Genomic DNA, 22,103 nt, shown 5'->3' with positions numbered 1-22,103 from the left:
GCCCGTCTTCGGTAGCTTCAGCGCCGCTGCCACAGCCCTGGGCCTAGGCCTGGCACCCCCAGTCGCTCGTGGTCTCCTCGTGGTGGCGCCGGCGTCCCCGCTGGAGCTGCTGGAGGCCAAGCCCAAGCGTGGCGGCCGCTCCTGGCCTGGAAAAGGCACCACCATGTATGCCTGTGCGGCTAGGGCAAGCCCCACAGCAAGAAATCTCACCCGAAGGCACATCCGCGCAGCACACAAGTGACAAGCCAGACCACTGCCACTGGGATGGATGCAGCGGGAAGCTGCTCACTCAGACAAGCTATGGCTCCACCACCCCAAGCACAGGGGCCACTGGCCATTTCAGGGCCACTGGTGCCACCGCGCCTTCTCGCGCTCCGCCCACCTTGCCCTGTACAGGAAGCGGCACATGCAGCCCAGACGCCCCCGCCCACCTGCGCAAGGCCCCCTCCCAAACTGTGACCGGTATTTATTGCACCCAGAGAAGCGGGCAGGGCACAATGTGGCTACAGAGGGTCTGAAGACGACGCCACCGCCCCAGCCCCCATCTGTGACTGAAGGCCAGGTGGGAAAAGACCACTATTCGCCCTGACGAGTTCTGTTTCTCAAAATGGTGCAATAATTAAGTGGCATCTTCCCTCCCACCCTACCAGGTCATAAGGCTTGATGTCCTATGAGAAATAAGGGCCTTAATTGGTACTGTCTGCGACATTTTTTATAATATTGTACAAAACTGTGACAAATATTGCATTACTGTATATAGAGCGGCAGGTGGGCATTTTTTGGGCTACTTGCTTCATTTTTATAAGACTTTCGCTGGTTTTATTTTTAAGTTTAAAAAAGTTTTTTTTTTTAAAAAGAAAAAAGAAAAATCCTTAATTCTCAAAGACTTTTCAAAATAGGACTCTTAAATAGTAATTGATAGCGCTTTATCTGTTTTCCTGATAAAAAATTCTAAAAGAATAAAAATAATTTCATCCTGCCTTTATATTATAACCAGAATAGTTGAAATAATATGCTTCAATTGATAGTAAAGTAGCATTTACATTTTTGGATCAATGAAGCTAAGCCAGCGCTAAGAATTCTGTTACTATTCTTCCACTACATTTCAGAGTTATTTCTTCATCCCTATACATACCGCAATAATGAGTCGGCTAGGTCCATTTAGATTATCAACCCAACCCTAAAAGAAAGAAGATTTCCATTGGTTACACATTTTAGAAAATTGTTGTTATCTTGGAACATCTGCAGTCTAATCTCAATAAATTTCAAACAAGGGCACTGAGACCCCAGCTAATAGAACTATCTAATTCAGTATTATTAAGATCCCAAAGATCAATGGCAAAGCATTGACTATTTTCTGCACTTTGTCCAATAATTAAAATTTGGCCAGGATTGTTGTTCATAGCAGGAGCCATGAATGGTTTTGCAGCGTTTTGTGACATCTTAAGGGCTACGGTGGACCTTGTCCTTATATCATGATCTGCTAAGCAATTCACCAGCCATACTTCTCCACCTCAGTCCTGATTTTAGCCTCCTTAGGAGAACATTGAAAACATGATTGGTAATAATGTGTGTTGACTTGCTTAAAGATGTTACAGGAAAGATTATGCTTAAGAGTAGTTAGAGGGAAATGTCTTTTTGAGTTTGTTTCCTAAGCCCCAAGCCATTCAGCTTACCTTATTATGTCTCTTTACCTTACAGTATAAAAGTTGAAATGTGTATAATGGGAGACAAGAGATATGGGAGGAGAAGATGAAGGGACTAATATTAATTGAGCCTTTTCAGTAGGGACCCGCCTTTTACTAGAGTCTGAGCACTCCTCTCCTCATACATTGTCTCATTAAACCAACTCTCCAAAGTAGTATCTGTCCTGTTTTATGGAAAGAACAACTCAAAAATGTCGCATTGCCAGTAAGTGGTGGAGCTGGAATTTATCTGCCCCCAAAGCTTCACAGACCTGCTTTGAAGAAGACTTTGTATAATTCAAAGTACTTTCAGAAGGACACAGCAGTATACTGAGGTTAAAAAAAATTACTATTCCCAAACTGAGATCCTTCTGTGAGTTTTGTAACTCGTTTACCCTGGCAGTTAGTTGCAATACTATCAAGTTGGCCATCAAGAACATTCTGGTCTGTTTAAGCTATAGTGGGAAAGCCAAGATATAAAAACATCACCCATGGGAATTTTGAGACTAGAGTAGTTAGAAGCTAATTTAAGATCTCCATCCAACTCTAAGATAGTCAGGGTAACTGCCAGAAGAGCCTCATGATCCCAAAGTGGGATTTTGCCCTAGTATAATGGGTTCATATTTGATTGGCTGCATTTAGCTATAAATCCTGAGGAGAAGAAGAAAGACATCAGAAAATAATTGGGCTAGAAAAACCTTAGTTTGAAAGCAAAACACAGAATCCAGGTAAGTGGGCTTACTGGGAAAGGCTTATGCCACGTTGCTCCCACAATGGAGGGCCTTATGATGGCGATGGTTAGGCTCCTGCTCTCCTGCTGCACCACCATTTCTCCCAAGGCCTTGGTGTAGGTGTAAGTATTGGGCCAATCTCTGATCCGCTTGGGTGTGATCTCGTCAATAACAGCGTTGTCTGTACATAAAAGGTAGTCAGAGTAAAATGAATTCTAGCAACATGTGTTAGACAATAGACCAAAAGGAAAATATGAGACACAGTCAAACAAAACTTCCACCCTTTAGCCATGGTTCTGGAATTCAGAACAGTCATGATACCAAGTTTGAGTGTATACCTGCTTAAAGCATATATGAGCTCTTTTCACTGCTAAGCCCAATCTTATCAGTCAAATCCTGTGCCCTCCCATCCAGACAGGTAGGTAGACAGATGGATAGAATCAATAGCAATGCCACTTTATTACTACTACTAGCGTAGGGCTATTAGTACTACTTTATTAGTACTACTTTAGCGCTACTTTTACTTTACCAGTACTGATTACTCTGTAGTAGTACTAATTTGAGGTAATTACATACAACCTCATGTATTCAGTTAAAATGAACCACTTGGAACAGTTAAAAACTACTGTCTTTATAAAAATAGATTTAAGATAACATTTTATTTTATTTCATAAATTCAGGGTTTAGTCTTTCATGAAATAGTTACTTAGGAAATAATTATCCAAAACTTCAACAAACCACCTGGGGAGACACCTGATGTGATTCACTCACAAATTCATCCACCCAACAGAAATGAACAAAACCATCAGAAACACAACTTTAAAATACAGTAGAAACGTATAAGGTGACACGGTATGTTGTTCTCCACTTCCTAACAGTGAAGCAGTAAATGTAATGAAAAGAAAATTTAGTTTTTCTGCACTTAGCTACTCTGACTCTAAGGATAGCAACAGGCAGGACCCAGGAAAGGTCGTGGTGACCCTGTCTGGGAAGCCAGAGTGCACAGGTATGGGCTCCACACATCCCAGAGCAAGGTTAAGAAAACAAATTCCTTTCCCATCTCCCCTTCCCCTCAGCATTTACTCATAGCTATTTTTATAAATGCATATATTTTGCAAGTTCCTGTTTTCCTTCAAAGCAGCTGCAAGGTCACAGGCTATGCTGAGGTTGCAAAACTGTCACTATATGATTAATTGCCTTTATTCTGCTTCTGGAAGCTTGCCTATATAAGCCAAGCCCTCCCTTTGTTCAGGGCTCAGCTTTTGGATGCAAATCTGCTGAGCTGATGTGCACCTAAATGAAATCCTCCTGTTTCACCCACAGGGTCTCTCCTGCCTCCTGTTTTTTGCAACAATAGTACCTTATAAATGATTTCCAAAATTACTACTGACTGACACCTTTATTAGTGTACAATGTTTTCCTAACATCTAAAATGTTTCCCTCCAGGATTCTGACAAATTTATTTTTTTCCTTTTTTTTTTTTTTTTTTTTTAAGCTGGGGTCTTACTCTGTCACCAGGCTGGAGTGCAGTGGTGCATTCTCAGCTCACTGCAACCTCCGACTCCCTGGTACAAGTGATTCTCCTGTCAAGCCGGGATTACAGGCACGCACCACCATACCCAGCTAATTTTCGTATTTGTAGTAGAGATGGGGTTTCACCATTGGCCAGGATGGTCCTGATCTTCTGACCTTGTGATCTACCCGCTCCAGCCCCCCAGAATGCTGGGATTACAGGCATGAGCCACCACACTCAGCCTTCTTTTCATCTCTTAAAACAATGCTGTGTGAAGTCTTCCTTGATTCTGCATGTCTTTCCCCAAATAAACAGGTACCTCCCTCCCTGAGGCTGCCTTAGTACTTCAATGATTTTTCTACTGCATCTTTACCACCTGAACTGTGCATTATTCCTCCACGTGTCTGTCCCCTCTGCTCCAAGACTGCAGAGGACAATCCTGCACATCGTCTTACTCACATTTTACTCAGAAATTTCTTACTGAGTCCTGCTACATACATGCTAGGCATTAGAGTTTAAAAAGAATGAAAATAAGGCATGTCAGGGATGGCTTTTCTAGGACACATGCCTAACCAGAGACTGAAATATTGAGGCTAGCCGGATTAAAAGGGTAGAGGCAGGAAAGGGTGACAGCATGCCATGCAGCAGCAAGGGCAGGAGCGAGGCCTAAAAGAGGGAAAGGATTTGCCTGCAATAGAAGGATGAGTGAGCAGGGCATTACCAGCAGGTCATCAATGCCAGAGAAAGGGCACATAGGGAAAAGGGCTAAAGATGGAGAGTGGGGCAGAAGGCAGATTATGAAAGCCTCACATCCAGGTTAAATACTAGTGTACAACCTGGAAAGCTGGAAATTATCTGACATTTCTCTCTGTGCCCCAAACCTTTCTCATTCAATTATCACTAAATCATATTGACTATACCTCTTTGCTGCCTCTGCTTTATATTCCCACTACCATTGGGAACATAAACATTTATAAAATGGTTTTTATTTAAAAGAAAATGCCAACTATTAATGCATTTTTTACATGAAAAAAATTAGGCAAAACAAATGAAAAAAGCATAACACCAAAAAAAAGGCCAACATATTAAAATGAGTAACTGAGATTCTGAACTTTATTTATTTCACAATGGATGGGTGAAAACCTTGTAATACATTGATACTAGTCCAAGGATGTGTGACAAGGAAACTATAGTTCACTACTGCAAAAGCTTCCTTTGTCTCCTGGTTTCTTTACCTGGTTCCCTTCCATCAACTCCAGCAAACTAGAGGCCACAGGCCAAATCTAATCTGCCTATGGCTTTGTAAATAAAGTTTTATAGGAGCTCAGTCATGCCTGTTTGTTTACATAGAATCATCATGGCTTTCACACTACAACAGCAAACAACAGCAGGGTAAGTAGATATGACAGAGACCACATAACCTCAAATATTACCCACCTGGTCCTTTACAGAAAAAGCTTGCTAACCCATTTTACACCATGACCAGAAGGCCTTAGTACTCAAATTTAATCTTGCGATTCCCCTGCTGAAATGTCTCCAATGAGCCTCTGCAGCAAACACTGTGGGCTCCCTCGCAATAGCCATGCCTTATTCTTTCTTGCAGAAGAAACACAAGTCTATTGGGATATTTATTATCCCAATCCCCCTCCTCAGCCTCAGAAACAGAAATGTTTATTCTAAGCTAATCACATATTTGCCTTCCCAGTGCCTGGTTTGGGAATGAGCATGTGGTGTGACCCAGTCAATGAAATGTTACAGGAAGCCCCTTGCATGCTTCTAAGTTTTCTCCCTGTTTAAAAGACACATGTGAAGAAAAGCAGCTCTTGTGATGTTGTGCTGTGAGAACAAGATGTTTGGAGCTGCTGCGATTAGCCAACCCTGAAAGGAGACATGAATAAAACACTGCCAACAGCACAGCTGAAAGAGGAACAAGTGGGATACCTAAGATATCACCGAACAACCAAAACAACTCTGGTTCCTACTGTTTTAGCCACTGCTCATCAGTATTTGCAGTCCAAAGCATTCTATCTGGTAAATTTCCCATGGCCCACAGGATAAGCCCTACTCATTTCTACAGTATTAAAAAGTCTACCATAAATTTGCCTTAGCTAAGTATTCACCTCATTCCCAACCTCTGGTATCTCACACTTTTGGTACTAGCAAAAGTGAACTGCTCAGAAACCCTGCAAAGTTCACTCAAGCATCTTGTCTTTTGCACTTGCTGCTCTTCCTGCCAAACAGGCAATCTCGTTAGACGTTCCTTCTGGCAAACACACCAACTCGTTGCATGTTCCTTCTGCCAAACATTATTCTTCTTCTGCTTCTTTACCTAGAAAAATTCTTCTCACTCTGTATGTTTACCTTAAATCACACCTGTTTTTTCCCCAAAACTTTTATTCCTCATCACATATGTCTGGCACATAATCAATATATAATAAATCATAATTATAAGCTTCCAGTGGGCATCTAGCACACAGTAAGCACCGAACAAAGTAGTAAAATAATAAAAACGACAATGATAATAACAAGCTCCTGTCTGTATTTTTGTTTGTGTTCTGTAGCATTACAAAAATGGTTAGTATCTAAAAGATATTTGATAGTTATTTGTTAAGTGGACAAGTGAAAACATAGATAGAAATGTGTTCTTTGAAAATTCTGTTGAAAAAGCACAGAAATGGAGACAGCTCTATCATGAGCACCTTAAAGATCAAAACTATATCTGTTCCATCTTTGTCTCCCGCAACTTATGAAACCTAACTTACAGAAGCTCTGTGATAAATAGATAGCTAAAGGTGTCCTCCTACAGTTTGGTTTATACAATGTATCAGGTGTCCACAACCCAGTAGCATACTAGCATTTTTGTTATTGTGAAATATTTTTCTACTTTTATTATAATCTGCTGAGCCTAGAGTGGGGCAATTTGTATATTTATTATGGCAATCTTTTGGCAAATGATAGCGGAGCATCTTGTTCTAACAAAATTACTGTTATCATGACAATTAACCAGCAGGTAGAACACATCTTGTTCCAACAAAGTAAATGTATCTCTTTCCAACTTCAAATGAGGAGGAACGAAGTCAGTAACAGTAAAACCTTGTTGGGACAAGCGGATGTAACACGACTTGTGCTTCAGCATTCTTGTGATCAAAAATTCCTTACTTTCACTTTTTTATCTATGGTAGGACCACCCAGAGCAAGGGTCCACAACTCCCAGGCCATAGACTGGGACCCGTCCATGGACTATTATGAGCCACACCACACAGGAGGAGGTGAGCAGCAGGCAAGCCAGGGAAGCTTCGCCTGTGTTTATAGCCACATCCCAAGGCTCATATTACCGCCTGAACTCTGCCTCCAGTCAGACCAGTCAGAGAATTAGATACTCATTGGAGCATGAACCCTGTTGTGAACTGCCCGTCTGAGGGATCTACGCTGTGTGCTTCGTATGAAAATCTAATGCCTGATGATCTGTCACTGTCTCACTTTGCCCCCAGATGAGACCGTCTAGTTGCAGAAAAATAAGCTCAGAGCTTCCACGGATTCTACATGATGCTAAGTTGTATAATTATTTCATTATATATTACAATGTAATAATAATATAAAGTAGCACAATAAAGTCACATGATTGAATAATCCTGAAATCACTCCCACCTTCCCTCAGCCCATGGAAAGATTGTCTTCCACAAAACCAGTCCCTGGTGCCAAAAAGGTTGGGGACAACTGACCTAAAGTAATTCACTATCACAAGTCTTACCTGGATTGCTATTTTCAGAAGAGATTTTTAGTATCCGTTTTTCTTTGTAGTCAGAAAATAACTGGCAAATTCTATGTATAAAATGCAATAAACCAAATTACTATTTTAATACTGATATAAAAAATACTTACCAAATGTAAAATTCTTAGAGTATTTCTAATATCATAATATCAGAAATTAACAGTATTATCCCATTCACTTATGAGTACATTCTACAAACTTCTCTTTAAGCTTCTAATTAAAGAAGAAAACAATGTAAGGTGAAATGCTCAGAAATCAAGGGCATGGTGACCCAGTAAATTAGCTTACATTATCATGACATAATAGAAAGTGTCCCAGCTCTGCATAAGTCCTAGGTCCATAATGAACAGCTATTTGTTCTTGGACAATTTGCTTCTCTTAGGCTCAATGCCTTCTTCAACAAAGTGAGGACTTTGCTGCCTTATTTCATATTTCACTAGGTTGTTATAAAGATTTAACAAGATATTTTTTAAATGCTCAGAGAAATAGTAAAGCAATGGAATAATCTGTTCCTAAACTTTATGACTAAAATTATCTTGGAATCCCAAATAAAATCCAATGTGTATTTTGTTCGTAGGTTCTAATATGCAAATGTAGTTTTCAGAAAATGTTATTAAGTCCTAATTTTGCTTTTCAGTTGTCCTACTCCTATGGCTTATAATTCAGGGCATCTCAACTATGTCATAGTTCGTAACTAAATTTATTCATAAATATCTCATTAAAGTAGCTAATGTGATTGTCCACTATTATGGAGTTGACCAATCACACCAAGGGCAGAAAAACCAATGGATGTTAAGACCTGGCTTGGACCAATGATCCTTCTCTACAGACTCCAACTCTGAGCCAGATGTTTGTTAGGATAATGCTTTATATTGATGTTCAATGCCAGCTGGCAGGGGAGACCAAAACTCTTTTATTTTTTTTAGTTTCCATGAAGAAGTTGCAAGTTGACATTTTCTAGTTTTTGACATACATGCTAACAATATAATTTTGCACCGAACATGTTATTCAGCTCTAAGTCATCTCATAGACCATCTTACATGACTATTTTGGCAGCACAAATCACAATTTCAGTATTTTGGTGGCACCCATCTTTTGTGTTGCTTCACAGTGTTTCCTTACAGCTAGTCAGCAAATAGTCAAATGACCTTCCAGTGACTGCACAGAACATGGAATGCTTCAAAAATTTGTGCTGCCTCCTTATGCAGAAGCCACGCTAATTTTCTCTGTATTGTTCTAATTTTAGGATATGTGCCACCGAAGCAAGCACAAAGCCCTACTTTTACACATGATTAGTGATGAGTCATGGATGAGGCTTGGCTCTGTTAAGTCCAACTAACCATTGAAGAGATTCTGAGAATTCTCTTCAACGGCTTCCTGTGAGGTAGAATTTGAAAATATTTTAAAATCTTGAGCTAGAGATAGAAGTAGCTTGGACGATTTTCATTATCATGTAAAACAGATCACTCAAGGGCCAACCACAACCGGGAGCCCCTGCTCGGGGAAGGTTCATATAGGACTTTCTCCTGCCTAAGGTTCTATACAGGATATAAAGTTGCCTCACAGCACAGATCTAGTAGCAAAGAAGAAGAAACAAACACTGATCTCTTTCTCCCACGTTATTTGAACCCCTCTGACCTTTCAGAACAAGCCCACCTGATATCTGCTAGAGAAAAGACCAACAACTGCCTCAAAGGATCTCTGACCGTGAAGGTCTCAGCTAATTCTTGGCTAAGATGTGGGTTCCACATTAGGTTCTGAATATGGGGGGAAGGGTCAACCTGCTCACTTTGTGTGTGGATAAAGTCAGGATGCCCAGCGGCCAGAGCAGGGTGCTGGTGCTTTGGGAACAATGGCTGAGCATATAAGCATAGGTATGGGAACTAAAATACGCTGTAACTTCAAAGTCACCGTATGAATTGCCAGGAAGGCTTGAGGGATCTGAATCAGTAAGGGCATCTTGGTGTCAAAGGTCAACCATTACCAGGCAGCAGGACCAGTTTGAGTGGCAACAATGCAGCGACAGAAACAATGGAAACAACAGAATGACTGGAATGTCCTTTTTTTCCTCCTCCTTCTGACTTGATAAAAGGGACTGTCTTCCTTGGATTTAGTGAACCCCTTCGGTTCTTGAAAAATTCATGGAGTATGTAGGAGACAGTCCCCAGAAGACAGTACAAGACTTTCTGCTAAACTGAACATTTCAAGACCCAAATAACTAATCAGAAAAATCAAAGATGTGACACCATTTTTTATCCCATGCATAGGTGTTATACTTGGATGAAATGAACAATGTTGGGATCTCTAAGGATAAAGGTCTTAAAAGTCCTGAGATAAAGAATCCTCCACCCACTGGTACTTCTAACTTGTCTTGCTTTTTTTCTGATTTCTGGCTGATGCAGGGGACTAACTCACTGCCATTCTAAAACTACCTGAACCGAACTATGACATCTCACCTGATCCATAAGATGCAATTGTTACAATTATTTTAAACCTCAATTTAGCATTAACTCGCCTTTTAATGTAAACACTTACACATTATGATGACTAGAAACAGCATACTCTCTGGCCATCTGTCCAGACAGATCTTGAGAAGATACATCAATATTTTGCTCAAGTAGAAGGCTGACTAGACTTGCTGATCCACAACATACAGCAAGTATGAGAGCAGTTCTAAAATGACAGAGATAATTTCTCCCTTAAGAACTGCAATAGTTATTTTTAAAGCTAATTTGATATATTTTACCAATTTAACATCTTGTTTCTCCGTGCAGAATTAAACATTTACATGTACCAAAAGACATAGCATCTTGGGTGCTCAAGTGTTCATCTTTGTAAAATACCACCAAGGTTAAAAGGAAGGGACAAAAAGGAAACCTCTTATCTCACTGGGGCATTGCATAGTAGAAGCTACTAATTTAAAGTCCTTTGATGGGCAAGAAACAATGTTAGGACCACTTATCTGAAGTGGACAAAGATTTAAGTGAAGATTTCATCACAGCTTCCCTAGACTGATACGCTGTAATAGGAAATCAGCTAGGGGGTAACATGAACAAGAGCTCTCTGCATGCTGAAAGCAGTAATAATAATAATAGTAAGAATAGTAGTCACAGGAGTGTCAGTTAATGATGCCAATAAGCATGTACTAGGCACTGAATTAAGTGCCATATATATCTCTCTTACTTATGCACAGTCAACTTTGAAGCATATATTCTCCTACTTTTCATATATGACAACATATTTGGTGGTAAGTAACATTCCCAAGGTCACACACCTAGCAGGTAAGAAAGCTAGGAATTAAATTCAGTCTTGTGTGAATCCAAAGCCTAGCTCTTTTCTCTTTATCACCCACCTACAGCTTGCCTTCATGAAAGGAAAAGTGTATCCACTTAAAACTATCTTCACTCCCTCTTTCCATACCAATTAAAAATAAAAACATCAAAATACACTGGAAATAAAAAAGGAAGAAGGCTGTTGAACCCACAGTATGTGGGAATAGCAATTAATTGTCATGTAGGGATAAGCTAACATTAATATTCTTCAAAGAAAGCAACTTAAAGCAGAGTCATTGAAAAGACAAAAGAATTTTCAACCCCTACTTATGTTTAATATAGCATATTTAGTGGAAAAGCATATAAGACACAGAGGTTAAAAACTGGTAGAAAGGGTTAAGAAGTTCAATACTGAGTCATAAAGTAAACTGAAAGTTAAAGTTCACACTTCATAAAATTAATACGAAATCCCTCTAGCTAACATAAGATCATGTAACCAAAACCTCATACAACAAAGAACATCAGTCAATACAATAAGAGAAGATGAATCCTACAAAAACTGTTCTTTATGTTGCTCAGTCCAAATAATTGTTTTTCTACCTGACTGATTTGTGTTGATACTGATCACTGTCCCAATAAGTACACATTAATCTTATTAATTTAACATTTATGACTTGAGTGACTATCAATCTAGTTAACAACACACAGATTAAAAGAAATAACTATACCTTCCATATCTATCAAATGCATTTAAATTAGCTTTTTTCTTGATTAAAAATTTCACCACTTGCTGTTTTTGTTCATGTACGCCAAGTAACAGCGGTGTGAGGTCATGCTGTAAAACAATATAAAGCAAAAACGAATGCAATTCAAAAAAGTACATACTCCTCAACTGAAGCGGAAACTTTATATAAGATCCTACCGACTTACACGCATACAAAGTAAGTAACATGTAGCTGCTTCCTCCTCAATCTTCTGTGCTTTCCCACGTGCTGCTCCTTCCCTTGGAAACACCCCTTCTCTGCCTCACCACATCAACGCTGATCATCTCAAAAACTCACTTTCAACATTCACTGCTTCCAAGACTCTTTGCTTCTAACCCAGCATTCGGCATGCTATTATTGGATGATAACATTTTTCCCACTTAAACAAAGAGCTTCTTGAGGGCAGGGGCTGTATCTTTTGTCTCTATATCCTCTACCCTAAGAAAAATTGTTGTGTATAAAGCAATAATTTGCATGTAAAAAATTTCTTTAGTTTCACGTTTTACCAAAAGTTCAAGCTCCAACAGGTAATAAAAATTGCTATTAATACTCATACTGCCCATTTGAAAAAATTTCCCAACATTTATTTATTTAAAATCTATCTGTATTTAATTTTTCCAGATTGTTAATAGATAATCAGTTCATAGGACTACTGAAACTAAATTACAGAATTCCTATCTGTATTCTTAATAACTCCATGGTTTCTAGTGTTTAAAACTGCCATGCTGATTATGCCAAAGCTCTACATACTTATGAGACACACTGGATAGTCCATAATACAGCTTCAATTGACAAAAAAACAGTTTACAATTTGCTACAATTCTAATTGAGAAAACTCTGCTCTTAACAACGGCTTACTGACCTAAGCACTTGAATGATAACAAAGAGACACAAAATCCCGAGAGGATCATCCTCTACCGACTCAAAGACTACTCACTGCACATTTCTAAAGACCTTCTGAATGGCAGCGAATAACTGACGGTAGGAAGGAAAGGGTATTACTCTGTAAGCTGATAGATACCGCCAATAATATTCATTTTAATGTCTCACCACAGAGATAAAAGTCAGACTAGGCCAGGAATGGTGGCTCACACCCATAATCCTAGCATTTTGGGAGGCTGAGGCAGGTGAATCACTTGAGCCCAGGAGTTTAAGACCAGCCTGAGAAACATGGCAAAAACCTCATCTCTACTAAAAAAAAAAAAAAAAAGAAATACAAAAACTGAGGTTGGAGGACCATCTGAGTGAGTTTGGGGAGGTCAGGGCTGCAGTGAGCTGTGATTGCACCACTGCACTCTAGACTGGGAAACAGAGTGAGACCACATCTCAAAAAAAAAAAAAAAAAAAAAAAAAAAAGTCAGATTAATGTAATTGGATAGGAAAGATTTAAAGAAATCAGCACATATCCAACTCCAACTCTTCTACAGATATCTTAAGTTTGAGATATAAGAATTTACATATTACATTTATGTATTCAGTGGTTCTTAAGCAGGTGTGTATCCAGATTTTGAGAAAATTGTTGTTGTTGTTGTTGTTGATGTTAGAGACAGGGTCTCATTATGTTAACCAGGCTAGACTCGAACTCCTGAGCTCAAGCAATCCTCCTGCTCAGCCTCCCTAGCAGCTGGGACTACAGCCATGCACCACCATGCCTGGCTTCAAGGAAACATTTTTAAACATACATATCTAGGCTTTACTGGACTTACTCTATCAAAATCTTCAGGAAAAAGCCTAGACTTATTGATTATTTAAAAATTTTCCTCAGGTTACTGGGATGCAAAATTCTAGCTGGAAGCTAATACAACAGACAGTTACTTCAGTCTCATTTCTCACCCACGTGACCAATTCCCTTTCTCATTTGAAGATTTGGCCAAAAAGAGGAAAGAGTAGGAGACAGACTCATTTGCTGAAAATACCACATAATTTTCCCCGGTAAGAGAAGAACAAGGTCTAGTAAACTCAAAATCCAACTTGATCTTGTTACTGAAAGCTCCTTATCTCCCACCTTCCCATCCAGACATGCTAGATTTGAAAGCAGAGTTGAGACTCTAACTGGCCATTTCTACCAGAATAGGATACTAAGTCAGTTAATTACTTGTTATTCCCTCTGCTCAAGGGTTTCCCATTACATGACCACCTATTTACTGCCAATCTGGTTCTTCAGAGGCCTCCTAAAATTGATCTCTAGGCAGTTCACAACTCACTAACTCCCTCTCCCAAAATGAAAACTGTCATTCTCTAAAATTGAACCTTGTCTCACCATACAAAGGAAATAAATAAATGAACACCACCACACAGACAGACACACACACACACACACACACACACACACACATATACGCACATGCACACAACCTCTTCATGGTCTTTTCCCTCTATTACCTAATTTCCAAATTGGCCTTGGTATTTCTGATTGCTCTTTTTCCCTTTCCACTTCCGCCTCATGAGCAATCAGAAATATCTTAAGCCTTGCCACTGAGAGGTGCATCACCTCATATCTATTACTGTTTTTTAGGAACTTGCCAAAGCAGCAGGATTTCTATTCACTGAAACATGTTTAAGTGTTCTTGGAGTTTTCATGTAAAACCTATTTCAGGGCAAATTTTGCAATTTTACATTCATTAGGGGGGGAAAAAAAACCTAGGAGGGAAAAATTGAAAAATAGTAAGTATTACCTTTTACCAATTCAGTGTTTTCAAAAAAGTATTTACCACAAGTGCATTAAAAAAAAACTGTACCCTCAAATGCTTCTTTGAAAGTAACAATATTTAAAATAAAATCTTAGATAATTAAGTCATTTCAAAATATTTTCATTCAGGTTATGTGTGAGCTTCCAAATATGGAAAACTGGCCCTTACACAGGTCACTGTTAAAATGAATGCATTTCAGTATTTTGAAAAGAAAACTGGTGGATCTATACCTTGTTTTTTGATTCAATAGCAGCACCATGTAAAAGCAGCGCTTTGGCCATTAATTTATCTTCATTGTAGATAGCATAGTGTAGAGCGGTATTTCCATACTCATCTGGAATATTTGGATCAGTGCCATGTTCTAGCAACATTAACGCACATTCATCTTCTTGGCATTGTATGGCCTGTCAGTGTTAGACCAAAAACAAATTATAAATGCTAGGAATTCAAAGTAACATTCCACAGCTTTCACCAGCTAGTTACATTTAGAGGAGAAAACTCATTTTTATGCTATGTATTGAAATCAAACCCATCTCACGCTGATACAGTTGGCTACTGCATACCTCTGTCAGAGCTGTCCTGTTTTTGCTGTCAAGGACATTAAGTTGACATTGTCTGTCCAGCAGGAGTTTTACTACTTCTGAATTCCCATTGGCAGAGGCCAGATGTAGAGCAGTCCTAGGAGAGTGAGAAGACTTTTTAGGAAATTGTAGTGCACTAGCTACAGGCACATCAATGATTCGTGTAATTGCAAACACTGAATAGCCTGCTATTACTCTGCCTTCAAAACAAACATTTAATTTTCCCATGAAGAAAGCACACTGTTTATTACCTCTCATTACTCGCTCTATTAATGAAAGAGTAGCCTATTTGAATAGAAACAGCACAGCCCTTGGATGACTTTCAGCTTGGGCTGGAACCCTACTTGAAGCTCTGTCGCTTCCCAGCTGTTGCTTAGCCTTTTGGTGTCTCAGTTACCTCATCAATAAAATGGGAATGGGCCGGGCGCGGTGGCTCAAGCCTGTAATCCCAGCACTTTGGGAGGCCGAGACGGGCGGATCACGAGGTCAGGAGATTGAGACCATCCTGGCTAACACGGTGAAACCCCGTCTCTACTAAAAAATACAAAAAAAAATAGCAGGGCGAGGTGGCGGGCGCCTGTAGTCCCAGCTACTCGGGAGGCTGAGGCAGGAGAATGGCGCAAACCTGGGAGGCGGAGCTTGTAGTGAGCTGAGATCCGGTCACTGCACTCCAGCCTGGGTGACAGAGCGAGACTCCGTCTCAAAAAAATAAATAAATAAAATGGGAATGAAAATAGTAGCTTTCTCACAGGAAACCACTGTAATGCTTAAATGAGACTCTACACAAAAGATATAGAATAGTTCCTAACACAAAAAACAGCTCAATAATTGTTAGATATTATAATTTTTACTAATACCCTAAAGGCATTTGAATTAAGTGAGATGATACAATTATACCTACACGTTCAGGTATGTTTTAAAGACTACAGGTAACGTTGTATTTCAGTGATTCTAAGATGATCATTGTCTCCATGTTGTCTCCACTGAAATACCACTTACAATTAATGATTTACTATAATTGGCGGCATTTAAATAATTCTCTTATTGAGACATAAAATAACGGGGCATCATACAACCCCTGGTGCCTTACATTAAGTAGAATATGTTATAACAGGTCTGGGGCGGTTCCAGTCAGATGACGAGCATTTAGATAAATTTTAGTTCTTAAAAAAACTATGGAATAAGAGGGCTGAGGTGAAAACAAAAACAAATTTCTAAAATAAACTAATTCTTACTTTGGTTTTCAAAAATCTTTAAGCCAAAGAAAACCTGGAAATTCAAATAAATACCATGGGCTCATTTTTTTCAATACTTAGATTTATACAATGTATGTACATCAGATATTTCCAATCTTTCCTATTAGGATTTAAGACTTATAAATTTTCTCTTTTTAAAATGGATTTATGAAACTATTTGTGGAGCCTTTTTCAACATTTACATTCAGGGTACAGGTGCAGATGTGCCGGTTTGTTACACAGGTAAACGTGCGCCAAGGGGGTTGGTTGTACAAATGATTTCATTACCCAGGCGTTAAGCCAGTACCTGTTCATTCTATTTCCTGCTTCTTTCCCTCCTCCCACCCTCCACCTCCAATAGGCCCCAGTGCATGTTCCTTCCCTCTAGGTATCTGTGTGTTATCATTTAGCTCCCACCTATAAGTAAGAACATGCAGTATTTGCTTTTCTCTTCCTATGTTAGTTTGCTGAGGATAATGGCTTTCAACACAATCATGTCCCTGCAAAGGACATGCTCTCGTTCTTTCTTTTATGGCTGCATAGTATTCCCTGCTGTTTATCTACCACATTTTAGTTCTTAAAACAACTAAAACAGTCTTTATCCAAGACTTATAAATGTTCAAAAAGGCAATTAAAGGTTATCTTTTACTATTTTCTACCTTCAGAAATGTTTTTGTTTGAAAGGAGGGAGGAAAAGCTTCAATTGAGATTAAGTCCTGATGCTCCAACTTTAAATCTCTCAGCTTGCTCATGCCCAGCAGGTAAACATGAAGTTTTCAAAGATGGAAGGATCCTGAGAGAGAGTAGAATACGCCTGCCACATAATAGGTGTCTGGCTTATGTCTGATGACTAAATGGACTGAAAGAATGGATAAACGCAGCTTGGGAGTTCAATATTTTTAAAGAAAACTGCTGCAGAGTAGGAGAATACATTTGCAATAGTAATAATCATTTATATTTGCTATTTTAATTTTTATAAGTATATAACTCAACTAAAATGAGTCATACTTTTTACACGTTAACCTATATATAATGAAAAGATAATTATATAATAAAACGTATATCCAATAAAATCTACAGGAACAGGTAAACAGAATCTCTCTACTTCTGAAGAGGATAAAAGTTACAGAAGACAGCCATCCACAGAAATAAAAATAAATAATAGAATGTGAGAAATTAGTTGTATCTATGCAAGCAGCATATTCCTTCTCTTTCCAAGGATTATTTCATTACTAATGAACCTTAACTAAACTTCAGATGTTCATTGCAGAAATCACAGATAAGAGAAAGGAAAAAACTTCACTTACAAATCCCCAGAAATAAGTTTGATTATATTTTCTACATATTTTCAGCTAACACAAGAGCAGATTATATTTGTGTATATGTGTAACAAACCGATTTTTTTCTCACTTGATATAGCAAAGTACATCTTTGCATGTCAACATATCTCTGTATCTACTGACGCCCTCAATAGTTACTTATTATTCCATCCTATGGATATACCGAAATTTGTTCATAAAATCTATGAATTCTTCTAAATACACTGCTGTTTTAAGCAATACTAAGAAAAACAGATGTATCTATTTCATAAAGGTATTTCAGTATAATGGAATTGATAAGTAAAAAGCATATACATTTTTAAAATGTAGTTCTTATCACTAAAGTGTCTGTTTGAAAAGCTGCAGCAACTTAAACTTTGAACAACTATATACGTACCACTGTTCTTCATCCTCACAAACTTTGTGGATAGAAAACAGTATTTCATTCCTTTTTTTTTTTTTTTTTTTTTTTGAGATGGACTCTCACTCCATCACCCAGGCTGGAGTGTAGTGGTGTGATCTCGACTCACTGCAACCTCCACCTCCCTGATTCAAGCAATTCTCTTGCCTCAGCCTCCGGAGTAGCTGGGATTACAGGTGCATGCCACCATGCCCAGCTAATTTTCTGTAATTTTAGTAGAGATGGGGTTTCGCCACACTGGCCAGGCTGGTCTCAAACTCCTGACTTTGTGATCCGCCTGCCTCAGCCTCCTAAAGTGTTGGGATAACAGGCGTGAGCCACTGCACCCGGCCTTTCATTCCTCTTCTAACTTAAGTAGAAAACAGTATTTCATTCCTCTAACTTAAATTCCTTCTCCTACCAGGAACACTGTTTTCGTACATACGCAGGTCACTGGTAGCTACGCTAAAAAGTACTATGCCCAATTTTAAAATGCTTATTTTAATGAGCTTATTTTATTATATCTGCATATATAGGCTGGGCACGGTTACTCACGCCTGTAATCTCAGCACTTTGGGAGGCCAAGGTGCGTGGATCACAAGGACAGGATTCAAGACCAGCCTGGCCAAGATGGTGAAACCCCATCTCTACTAAAAATAAAAAAAAAAATTAGCCAGGCATAGTGGCAGGCGCCTGTAATCCCAGCTACTTAGTAGGCTGAGGCAGAGAATTGCTTGAACCTAACAGGCAGAGATTGCAGTGAGCCAAGATTGCACCACTACACTCCAGCCTGGGCAACAGAGTGAGTCTGCGTAAAAAAAAAAAAAAAAAAAAAAAAAAAAATATATATATATATATATATATATACACACACACACACACACACACACACACATATCTGCATATATAAATAGGCATTTGTGTTTTCTTGTGCTGGTATGTTTCTCCTTTTGTATATTTAAAATGTTTAATCTATACTCTTACTTTTGTGACATAAAAATCTAGCTAGTTTTCTCCAAAAATGAATTATGAACAATCCACCTTTTTTAAATAATACAAAACATCACCATTATCAAGTGCTAAATTCTTACATATATTTGGGTATTTCTGGATTTCCTATTCTGTTCTACTCATTGATCTTTTCAGCTGTTAGTAAACAATTTGTGGAAATAGCACATGCACATTTTGATATCTGGAAAAGCAAGTCTTTTTCCATTCTGTTACAAAAAAATAATTTATCACAATAATAAAAGACAGCATGTGTAAAAACTCTAAAACTTTGCTATTTTTATTTGGCTTAGGTAAAAGTGATAAATAGAAAAAGCTCACATCTTCAGAAAATTCAATCTTCCTTTTCAAGCACACGAACCTTCTTGCCATTTCAGTTTCCTTCTAAGGTTCCTCAGTAAAGAACATACTTACATAGGGTACATTGATTAAAAAATCCATACTGGATTTTATTTGAAGAATATTTAGCCTTGAAGTTGATATGTTATGGGGCTTCGTTCTTAGTTCTCAATATACACTTTTCTATAATATATAGAACATTGCTTTAAAATGTGTACATTAAAAATAATCTGCTGCATCAACTTAATTTTTCGAGTTAAATCACTTTAAAACAATCTATTAGTGTTCTGTGAGGGAAATTATAATTGGATTGGAAATCAGCTCAAGTTTTGTTTTGTGTTGCTGCTCACAAAGGGACCTGTGCCCTGACCTCTGACCTCGCTGAGGTTTCCACACCCAGGGTGGTGTGGGGCCTGCGGAGACAAGAAAGCAGCCCCCCTCCTCCCCCGCCAGGAGGGTTTGTCCCCATCACCCCCCCCGGCCCCGTCCCTTCTCCTCCCAGCCCAGGCCCGGTTACCTCTTTTGCTTGTCCGTCTTGTTCACGTCAGTGTCCCTGAGCATGACGATGAGATCCTTTCTGGGGACTTTACCCCACCAGGCAGCTCTGTGGAGCTTGTCCAGATCTTCTCGACGGACGTGGTACCTCGGCTCCATGAAGGCGCTGTCGTCGTATTCTTCCCAAGCGCCCATGTTGCTCTTGCTGCTCCTGACTGTCTTCACAGCGGAGTCATCCTGGTCTCCAGAAGCGCCCAGGTTGCTTTTGCCGCTCCCCCTGCAGCAGGGGAAGCAGTGGCAGCACCACTTGGCCATCTTGCTCCTGAATGTCTTCACAGCGGAGTCGTCCTGGTCTCCAGAAGCGCCCAGGTTGCTCTTGCCGCTCCCCCTGCGGCAGGGGAGGCAGTGGCAGCACCACTTGGCCATCTTGCTCCTGAAACCAAATGGCTTCTTCACAGAGGACGCAGCCGGCATGGAACCAACCTCAGCCACCATCTGCTTTTAACAGCCAGGGGAGGCTGATGGTAGCGAGCAGATCCCGTCTACCAACCAGTTTCACCAACTAGCAGTTAACTCCGGGTTTCCGATCTGTTTGAAGAGAAAGATCAATCCCAGCCAAAACCTGCCAACGCCAGCAGGGGAGCCCAGCCCACCCCACCCAGGGAAAACCCACACCCACCCGGGGCGACCCCACGCCCACCCCAGGAAGGGCCAACCCCCCCGCAATAAAACACCCAGCCCACCCAAGGGAATGCCAAACCCAGCAGAGAAAAGGTCAAGCCCAGCAAAGGAACTAGGGAGGAAACGTCAACCCAAAGGAGAAAACGTCAATCCAAGGAGGTCCAAGGAGGAACAGCAGGCCAAGCAATCGACGCCAAGCCAAGCCAAGAACGCAAAGCCAAGCCAAGCCGCTACGCGCGTGTGCCCTGCGCGTGCAAGCCGTTACAGGCCAGCCAGTTACGTGCGTGTGCAAGCCGTTACAAACCAGTCAAGCCGTTACGCGCGTGGCGTGCGCGTGCAAACCGCTACAGGACAGCCAGTTTCGCGCGTGCGGCGTGCGTGTGCAAGCCGTTACAAACCAGCCAAGCTGTTAAGCGCGTGTGGTGTGCGCGTGCAAGCCGTTACAGGCCAGCCAAACCGTTACAGGCCAGCCAAGCCGTTACAGGCCAGCCAAGCCGTTACGCGCGGCGTGCGCGTGCGGCGTGCGCGTGCGGCGTGCGCGTGCGGCGTGCGCGTGCGGCGTGCGCGTGCGGCGTGCGCGTGCGGCGTGCGCGTGCGGCGTGCGCGTGCGGCGTGCGCGTGCATCTCAGGAGGCGCCAGTGCACGTGGCACAGACCGTGGCGGATCCGTGCAAGCCGCATGGTTAAGTCTTGGCGCCACGAATGTCACTGACAGCCTTGTGTTCCCAGCAAACTTCGCGGGAGTCAGCCGAGCTTTCAGGCCATTGAGAAGCCTCCGGTGGGGGGGGAAAAGCCTCTTGAAGCAGGACTGGGCCTGAGCGCCTGGAACCTGAGGATGCTGACAGCCTCCCATGAAGAAAGCCCCCAAGACACTCCTGGCCGTGCCGTTGTGCGTGGCAGCGGCTGCAGCTCGGAACTCGGGCTGAGGGAGCTGACTGCAAATGGCCTCAAAATCGCGGAGCACAAGACGCCCACGGAGGCCAGCACCTGCCTGAGGCGCCTTCCACACTTACTCCTCTTTGGTCCGCACACAGAACACGAGGCCATCAGCGAGGGGGCACATGCGTCACAGGATCGCGGCCAGCTCCTGCCCCGGTGCCTCCTGTCCGGTGTCCAAGCCAGAGCCAACAGCTGTGGGGCTTCTGGCCTGGGGGGCTCTGCTCCACTGGCATGCAATAGGGTCAAGGTGCAGGCTGCTGTGTCCAGGCTGGCAAGAGGAGGCTTGGAGGAGCACCTCCCACTGATGGGGAGATGCAGAAAGTCCCCCCCCCCCCCCGCCCCGTGCAGATCCTGGGAACAGGACACTGAGCCTCCCTGGTGCTGGCGTCTGAGCTGGACCAGGGCAGTAGCACCTCAACCCTCCTGCTGCCTAAGCTCCTCTTGCTTGATAATAAACTAAATTTTGAATGAAACAAAAAGAAAAAAGACACACACACTAAATTTCCTTGTCCCTCTGTGATCCCGAGCCAGGAAGCAAGGGGAAGCCTGGCCTCCTGGGCTCTCTCCCCAGCTGCGGGCTGAGCAGTTTCCTCCAGCTGGGCTCAGTGGGACCAGGCTGCCCTTCCTTCCTGCATGGACATCCCCACATCTTCCACTGCCCCATACAGAGTGCCATGATC

General features: G+C 41.2%; 1 protein-coding gene and 1 non-coding gene across 2 annotated transcripts; both read right to left on the bottom strand.

Annotated features, from left to right (window-relative positions):
• Positions 1–10: 10 nt before the first annotated feature.
• On the bottom strand, positions 11–20,330 carry LOC114671285 (putative POTE ankyrin domain family member M). Its single transcript, XM_077956732.1, has 6 exons — positions 19,827–20,330; positions 14,991–15,105; positions 14,658–14,831; positions 2,428–2,597; positions 1,136–1,180; positions 11–146 (listed from the first exon to the last, which is right to left on the bottom strand). Exons 1-4 carry the CDS (start codon positions 20,297–20,299, stop codon positions 2,484–2,486), a joined length of 876 nt encoding a protein of 291 aa, XP_077812858.1. The 5' UTR covers positions 20,300–20,330; the 3' UTR covers positions 11–146; positions 1,136–1,180; positions 2,428–2,483.
• LOC114671563 (U6 spliceosomal RNA) lies at positions 8,865–8,971 on the bottom strand. The gene has a single exon (XR_003721603.1). It is a non-coding gene; the product is annotated as a U6 spliceosomal RNA (small nuclear RNA).
• Positions 20,331–22,103: the final 1,773 nt, after the last annotated feature.

The sequence above is a fragment of the Macaca mulatta genome, chromosome 12 (genome assembly GCF_049350105.2).
Source record: "Macaca mulatta isolate MMU2019108-1 chromosome 12, T2T-MMU8v2.0, whole genome shotgun sequence".
Classification (NCBI taxonomy): domain Eukaryota; kingdom Metazoa; phylum Chordata; class Mammalia; order Primates; family Cercopithecidae; genus Macaca; species Macaca mulatta.
Note: the sequence above shows the minus strand (reverse complement) of the source record. Positions and strands in the feature narration are given on the sequence as shown.

Coding starts and splice junctions, on each gene's coding strand:
- LOC114671285 (XM_077956732.1), bottom strand. CDS start 20,299: ATGGTGGCTGAGGTTGGTTCCATGCCGGCTGCGTCCTCTGTGAAGAAG. Junction 15,106..19,826: donor AAGACGGACAAGCAAAAGAG/GTAACCGGGCCT, acceptor TCACTCTCCTAG/GACTGCTCTACATCTGGCCT. Junction 2,598..14,657: donor CTATTGAATCAAAAAACAAG/GTATAGATCCAC, acceptor TTTTATGTACAG/ACAACGCTGTTATTGACGAG.